Source organism: Ursus maritimus, unplaced genomic scaffold (assembly GCF_017311325.1).
Source record: "Ursus maritimus isolate PB19 unplaced genomic scaffold, ASM1731132v1 scaffold_5, whole genome shotgun sequence".
Lineage (NCBI taxonomy): Eukaryota > Metazoa > Chordata > Mammalia > Carnivora > Ursidae > Ursus > Ursus maritimus.
In genome coordinates, this window is record NW_024426663.1 from 77,774,890 (window position 1) to 77,783,227 (window position 8,338).

The window sequence follows — 8,338 nt, forward strand, 5'->3', positions numbered from 1 at the left end:
TGCTGCATCCCAAAGATTTTGGACCATTGTGTTTCCATTTTCATTTGTCTCCAGGTACTTTTTTAAATTTCTCGTTTGTGTTTCTTCTGTGTTTCTTTTTTCCTGTAATTGATTTCAAGTTACATACTACTGTGGTGGAGAAAGATGCTTGATACGATTTCAGTGTTCTTAGATTTATCGAGACTCCTTTTATGGACTAACATGTGATCTGTTCTGGAGAACATCCCACGTGCGCTTGAAGAGAATGCGTATTCTGCTGCTTTAGGATGGAATGTTCCGTATGGATCTTTGAAGTCACCTGCTCCAGTGTGTCAGTCAAAGCCTCTGTTTCCTTACAGATTTTCTGCCTAGATGATCTATCCATTGATGTAAGTGGGGTGTTAAAGTCCCGTCTTAATTGTATTACTGTCAGTGTCTATCTTAACGTGAAAAGTTGCTTTATGTATCTAGGTGCTCTGGTGTTGGGTGCACAGATATTTACAATTGTTACGTCTTCTTGCTGGATCGATCCCTTTATCATTACATAATGCTGTTTTGTCTGACGTAGGTACTCTACCCCAGTTTTGGGTTTTTTGGTCTCCATTTGCGTGCAATATGTTTTTCTATCCCTTCCTTCGCTTTCAGTGTGTATATTTTTAGGTCTGAAGTAAATCTCTTGGAGGTAGCATATAGATGGGTCTTGTTTTTTTTATCTGTCACCCTATGTCTTTTGACTGGAACATCTGGACCATTTACATTTAACGTTATTACTGACTGGGCGCCTGGGTAGTTCAGTCAGTTGAGCGTCCGACTCTTGGTTTCCACTCAGGTCACGATCTCAGGGTCGTGAGATCAAACCCCGCATTGGGCTGCACGCTCAGCACAGAGTCTACTTGAGATTCTTTCCCCCTCTCACTCCCTCCCTTTCTGCTCCTCCCCCCTGCTTGCACACATGCACTCAAGCCCATGCTCTCTCGCTCTCTCTCAAATAAATAAAATATTTAAAAGTTTCTACCGATAGGGGTACTTGGGTGGCTCAGTCAGTTAAGTGTCCATGTCTTCTTGATTTCAGCTCAGGTCATAATCTCAGGGTCATGAGAATGAGCCCCAAGTAGCTTTCCCTGCTCAGCAGGGAGTCTGCTTTGCTCCCACTGCTCCTCCTCTCGCCTGCACACTTGCACATGCGCGCATGCCCCCTCACGCTCTCTCTCAAATAAATAAAACTTAAAAAAAATAAAGGGGTGGCTCCGTCAGTTAAGTGGCTGACTTCAGCTTACGTCATGACCCGGGGACCTGGGATCAAGCCCCGTGTTGGGCTTCCCTGCTCAGCAGGGAGTCTGCTTCTCCCTCTGCCCCTCACCCGGCTCATGCACACGCACGCTCTCTCTCTCAAAATCGTAAATACATTTATTAATTAATGAATAAAGTTATTACTGACAGGTGTGTACTTACTGCCTTTTTGTTCATTGTTGCCTGGTTGTTTTTGTAGGTCATCTCCGTTCCTTGTCTTGCCCTCTTCCCTTGTGATTGATGGCTTTCTGTAGTGGTGTGCTTAGATTCCTTTCTCTACTTTTCGTGTATCTGTTGTAGGTTTTGATTTGTGGTTACCGTGAGGTTCATATATAACGTGCTGAGTATATAACAGTTTATATTAAGTTGATGGTCTCTTAAGTTTGAACACATTCTAAAAGCACTACAGGGGCTCCTGGAAGCTCAGATGGTTGGGCATCTGCCTTCAGCTCGGGTCATGATCTCCAGGTCCTGGGATCGAGCTCCGCGTTGGGCTCCTGGCGCAGTGAGGAGTCATCTTCTCCCTGTCCCTCTGCCTCTCCCCCTGCTTGTGCTCTCTCTGTTTCTCTGTCTCTCGTAAATGAATAAATCTTTAAAAAAAAAAAAAAAGAATGGGATCATAGGATACACACTGAGTGAGCTTTTAATACATACATACATACATACATACATATATACATAAATAGGAGCACCTGGGTGGCTCAGTCGTTAAGCGTCTGCCTTCGGCTCAGGTCATGATCCCAGGGTTCTGGAATCAAGCCCTGCTTCGGGCTCCTTGCTCAGCAGGAAGCCTGCTTCTCCCTCTCCTACTCTTCCTGCTTGTGTTTCCTCTCTCTGTGTGTCTTTCTCTGTCAAATAAAATATTTTTTAAAAAATTGATAAATAAAAGCACTACATTTTGGGGCGCCTGGGTGACTCGGTTAAGCGTCTGCCTTCAGCTCAGGGCATAATCCCAGGGTCCTGGGATCAAGTCCTGCATCTGGCTCCCTGCTCAGTGGGGAGCCTGCTTCTCCCTCTCCCTCTGTTCTTCCCCAGTTTGTGTGTGTGTGCACGCACTGTCTCTCTTTAATAAATGCACTACATTTTTACTCCCTTTTTTTATGTAGATGATGTCATATTTTATATTTTTTTGTTTTGTATATTCCTTAACTTGTTTTCGATAGAATTGATTTCCTGTTTTTACCCTTGTTAGCTTTCTAAGTGATTGCTCTACTACCTTTATTTTATGTTTGCTTTTACAAGTGAAGTTTTTCCCTTTCATGATTTTCTTACTGTAGTTATGGCCTCCTCTTTTCCACTAAAGAAGCCCCTTTAATATGTCTTGTAAGGCTGGTTTAGGGATGATGAACTCCTCTCACTTTTGTTTGTCTGGGAAACTCTCTCTCTCGTACCAGGCAGAGTACTCTTGATCATAGGATTCTTCCTTTCCGTGCTTTGATAACATTATGCCTCTCCCTTTTGGCCTGCAAAGTTTCGGCTGAAAAATCCACTGATGACCTTCTGGGGTTTCCCTTGTATGCAACCATTTACCTTTCTCTTGCTGCGTTCAAGTATGAGCAGCGGGGGCAGGTAGGACTGGAGCAGAGCCCAGGATCGAGGTGGGAGGTCCCAGGCTGAATTTATTAAAAAAAAAAAAAATCCAACGGAATTTCGTAAATGGAGATTACATTGGATTTATAGGTTAACTTGAGAAAAAATTGACCTCTGTAGTGTATAAAGTCATTCCATCCAAGAGCAATCAATGGGGTAGATTTTCATTTAGTCAGATATTCGTTTTTCTCTTTTTTTGTCCCTTTCTTTGGGTAAGAGTCTTGCATTTTCTCCGGGCGAGTTCCTGGGTTATAGTGCTTGTTGCTCAAGTGACTGGTGGCTTATTTTGGCTTCATCATCTGGTTACGTCTTATTGGTAGAGAAGAGCTCGTGTGTTTTCACGCCTGGTCTTCGGTCAGCAGCTTGCTCACCACCAAGGGCTGACAGTTCCTCTCGTGATCCTCTTGGCTTTAGGTGTAATTGATCATATCATTGGCAAATAGAGTTTAATTTCTTTACCCTCAATTTTTTTTTTTCTTAGAGCATTGGCCGGGCTTTCCAAGACTGTATTACACAGTAGAAGAAATAATGAGCAAACTTGTGGTCCTGCTCTTAAAAGAATTGCATCTAAAAGTTTCTCCAGTAGCTATAATGCTTGCTCGATGTTTGCTCTGTGATCCTCAGTGAGTTAAGGAAGATAACTTGTGTTTCTTGTGTGCTTAGAAGTTTTATTATGGGGGCGCCTGGGTGGCACAGCAGTTAGGTGTTTGCCTTCAGCTCAGGGCGTGATCCCAGCGTTATGGGATCGAGCCCCACATCAGGCTCCTCTGCTATGAGCCTGCTTCTTCCTCTCCCACTCCCCCTGCTTGTGTTCCCTCTCTCGCTGGCTGTCTCTATCTCTGTCGAATAAATAAATAAAATCTTTAAAAAAAAAAAAAAAAAGAAGTTTTATTATGAATGAGTGTTGAATTTATTAAATTTTTTTTCTATATTGTATCTATTTTGTTTTTCCAAGGTTTTATTTATTTGAGAGAAAGAGAGAGCACAAGCAGGGGGAGTGGCAGAGGGAGAGGGAGAAGCAGGCTCCCCGCTGATGGAGCCTGATGTAGGGCTCGATCCCAGGACCCTGGGATCGTGACCTGAGCCAAAGGCAGACGCGTAAGTGAGCCACCCAGGAGCCCCCACTCTATCTATTTTGATAGTCATGTTCTTTTTTTTCCTTTATTTGTGTCGTAGTTTATATTGATTAACATTCCTGGAATCCTGCTTGACTGTGATGTATTTCCATATCCTCTTGATGCCGTTGACTAATATTTTATATATAATGTGTGTGTTTATATTTGAGATGGACCTCCAGTTATCTTTCCTCTTACTAACCTTATTTGCCCTCAGAATCAAGTTTGGGCTGGAATCGTAAGCATTCGTGCTCTCTTGAAGCTCTCTTTCTCTGGAGTAATCCATGCAAGATAGCAAGCCTCTGTTCTCAAGAAGTTTTGAGAACCCACCCATGGTATAGGAGTCACCTAGGTCTGAGGCTTTGGGGGCAGAGTGACTTTGATGCCCATTGCAATTTCTTAAATGCTTATTTGTGCTTTCTGTTTCTTCTCAGAACAATTTTGGTATATTTCTTCCAAAACATATCTTGTTCAGGTTCTCAAATGTTTTAGCTCATAGTTGTTTATAATTGTCTTTTACGAGTTTTTAAATCTCTTTCATGCATGATTTTCTTACTTGCATTTTCTGTTTTCTGTATTCCTTCTTACCAGAAGTGTGTCTTCTCTAATCATCTTTTCAAAGAACCACCTTTTTTCCTAATACCCTGTATAGTCTGTTCCGTGTTTCATTGATTTGTACCCTTACTAATTCCTCCTGATTTCTTTGGGTTTGCTCTGTAGTTCATTTTCAGCTGCTAAAATGCATGCTTAGCTCATCTGTTTTATCGTTTTTATTGTTATTATTTCATTAAAAATGTTATTTGGGGGCGCCTGGCTGGCTCAGTCAGTAGAGCGTGTGACTCCCGATCTCGGGGTCGTGAGTTCGTGCCCCACCCTGGGGGCAGAGTTTACTTAAAAAAATAGAAATAAATAACAGGGGCGCCTGGGTGGCTCAGGCGGTCAAGCGTCTGCCTGCAGCTTGGCTCATGGTCCCGGGGTCCTGGGATCGAGCCCTGCATCGGGCTCCCTGCTCAGCGGGGAGTCTGCTTCTCCCTCTGCCGCCCCCCACTCGTGCTCACTCACTCTCTCTCTCAAGTGAATAAATAAAATCTTTAAAAAAATAAAAATAAATAACAAAAATGTAATTTGAAGCTAAAAATTGCCCACAAGTGCTGCCTTCGCTGCGGCCCTCCAGTTTTGACAAGAGCATAGCATCGAAGTCTGTTTCCCACATCTGAGTATCTCTGAAACCTACATGCATCTGACAGTCGGTTGCCTGACGTGTTCCCGGTAGCAGGTTTTTCTTTCGTAGTGGTGTGTAAAATTAACACACATCTTACACTCAGTGCATTTTCAGTACCATACGATATTGGACAGTGTTTTCACTAGCTTTTACCTCTGAGTTTTTCACAGTTCTTCCTCTGGTTTATATTTTTGGCTCAGTAGCTTTAGTAATAGGCCATTTAGTTTTGTTTCCAAGGTATGAGGTGTTTTTAGTCATTCTTTTGTTGTTAATGTCTAATTGTATCATTAAGGTCCAAGAATATAGTCTGTATGTTATTCTTGGGAATTTATTAGGACTTCCTTCGGTCTTCAGTCTTTCTGCATTCTTTTATTTTAATTTATTTTTTTGAAGATTTGATTTGTTTGACAGAGAGAGACAGTGAGAGAGGGAATACAAGCAGGGGGAGTGGGAGAGGGAGAAGGAGGGAGCCCGATGAGGGCTTGATCCCAGGACTCTGGGATCAGGACCTGAGCCGACGGCAGACGCTTAGCGACTGAGCCACCCAGGGGCCCATGTATCCTTTAATTTTAAAAGTGTCTCTTGTAGACACACAGGAACATGGTGTATTTTGCCCCCCCCCCCCCCGTCCGCCGCCATCTGGTCCTTCAGTACCTGCTCTGGTTCAAAGCCTGGATTCAGAAGTCATATAGTCGCGGGCATGACCATGCTGCCCCATTCACGCGTGCTAGTCTCCACCCCGGCGCTGTCTCTGAGCCTCCCTTTGCCTAGAGAAGGGGGACTCACCAAGGGGGGCAGGAGAACTCGCACATGTGCCGGGCACGTGGGAACAGCTCAGTAACGTTGTCAGATCCCACTCTGAAGTTCTTTTTGAAAAGGAACGTGGACCTTTTGTAGAGGAAAGGCTCATTACTTCCTTCTGGGTCTTTCTGTTGATAAAGCTGGGAACTTCAACCCAGTTTGTCTTCCGGCGCTGTGGGGAAGAGCAGCAGTGAATGAAATGTTCCTAAACGTGCTGGGAAAGTACAGGGTGAAATCGGACCCGCTCTTAATCCCGAGCAGGCACGGCGGTGAGGGGGTGGCAGAGTGTGACCCCTTTTCCTTGCCTTGGCAGAATGCGGAGAGCTGTTTACAGCAGAAGAATGAAGCCATCACATCTTTTGAAGAAAAGAACAACCAAGTTATGTCCAGCATGAAACAGATGGAAGAAAGGTAATCAGCCCCCCCCCCCCGCCCCCAGCACACACTCCCTAGAAGATGGGGGCATTTTCTGGACCTGGAGTCTCTCTCTAAAGTACAGATGACTTGGGATGATGGTCCTTTGGGATCCTGGTCTTGTTGAAGGGGGCTGATACCCAGCCTTGTCTAAGTGTGTGTTCCCTTAATCAGCCTTTGGGTTCCTGTATCACAGTGTCTTCTCAGGGTCAGACCGATAGGGTGAGCTCCTTATCACAGCCACATTTACCCATCAGTCAGTGGTGGATCACAAGAGAGTCTGAAAACACACTCACGAATGTGGCAGCTGATTTTCTTACAAAGGTGCAAAGGCAGTTCAGTGGAGCAAGGAAAGTCTTTTTAATAAATGATGTTGGAACAATCAGACATCCATAAGCAAAAAAATGAATCTCAACCTATACCTCATACCTCATATAAAAATTAACTGGAAATGGATCACAGTCTAAATGGAAAACTTAAAATTTCTAACTTTTAGAAGAAGACATAGGAAAAAATCTTTGTGGCTTTGGGTTAGTCAAAGCGGTCTTAGATGTGACATGAAAGCCTGGGGTCCATGGCAGAAAATTTTGATAAATTGGACTTTATCAAAACGTAAAACCTTTGTTCTATGAAAGACACAGTTAAGAGAATAAAAAGACACGTTACAGGTGGGGAGAAAATTTGCAGATCACATAACTGACAAAGTACTTGTATCAGAATGTACAAAGAACTCTCAAAACTCCACAAACAATCCAATTTAAAAATGGACAAAAGGCTTGAGCAGACACTTCACCAGAGAGGATATACGGATGGCAAACCAGCACACAAAAAACTGCTCAGTGTCACTAGCCAGCAGGGGGCTGCGTGTTACAGTCACAGTGAGGGGCCGCGGCGCACCTGTTAGAACAGCTAAATACTTTTTAGTGACAGCACTGAGTGCCGACAAGACTCGGGAGTGACTAGTACTGCCCTGCCTTACTGGTGGGGATGCCAGATGACACCCGCCATGGAGAACAGTCTCTTAAAGCTGAACATCCCCTTCCCCTGTGACCCCACAGACCCACTCCCGGGTATGTGCCCAAGAGAAGTGGAGACTAATGGTCACACAAAAACCCGTTCGCAAATGTTTAGGGCAGGGCTGTTCATGTAATTGCCAAAACTAGAAGTGAGTCCGAGGTCTTTCATCCGGTGAGGGAGAAACAAACCGTCAGCCTGTACCGTGAAACCATCCTGGGCCGTGGCAAGGAACGGGCCATGGATTCGCAAGCCTGGAGTGAGGTCAGATACTGAGCTGAGCGAAAAAAGCCAGGCGCAAAAGGTTATAGGAGGAATTAAGACAAGGCCATGGTATCGGAGAGCACATCAGTGGTCGGTCACCAGGGTTTAGGGGTGACTCCAGAGGGCCGCACTGGGGAGCTTTCCCCGGTGACGGAGCGGTGGCTACACGGGTCTATAGGCGAGCTCAAAGCCGTTTCACTGTGTGTCTATTTAAAACCCAAGCCACAAGAAAGTGAACAGGTGCTGCGCGCGGGCTGGAGGACAGCTCCTTTCTCACGCGGGCCTGGCTCTCGTGCAGGTTGCAGCTGTCGGAGAGGGCGCGGCAGGGGGCGGAGGAGCGCAGCCGCAAGCTGCAGCACGAGCTGGGCGGCCGGACGTGCGCGCTGCAGCTGCAGCTCTCGCAGCTGCATGAGCAGTGGTAGGCGGGGCCGGGGGCGGGGCCGGGGGCGGGGCCGGGCGCTCCCGACTGGACGCTGCCCGTGTCCTTCCGAGTTTACTCCTGCGAGGCTGGAATCAGGCCCAGTGATGAGAAATGCCAGTGTCCCCCTTTCACGAGTGAGCGCGCTGGTTCAGGGGGTTCGGGAATGTCCCAGGGCCACTCAGCTGGTGAGAGGAGGAGTGCGGTGGCTTTTACCCTTCCCCCCTGCCC

The 8,338-nt window shown here is 45.8% G+C and overlaps 1 protein-coding gene across 3 annotated transcripts in view; it reads left to right on the top strand.

The window, feature by feature from the left end:
* Positions 1-8,338, top strand: part of RUFY1 (RUN and FYVE domain containing 1) — a 57,802-nt gene that overhangs the window by 41,843 nt on the left and 7,621 nt on the right. For 2 of the 3 annotated variants that reach the window (XM_040622616.1, XM_040622618.1), the window contains exons 12-13: positions 6,311-6,408; positions 7,988-8,107. In XM_040622616.1, coding sequence (XP_040478550.1) covers positions 6,311-6,408; positions 7,988-8,107 — 218 coding nt within the window. The remainder of the gene's footprint in view (positions 1-6,310; positions 6,409-7,987; positions 8,108-8,338) is intronic. The other variant, XM_040622617.1, reaches the window with a different exon arrangement.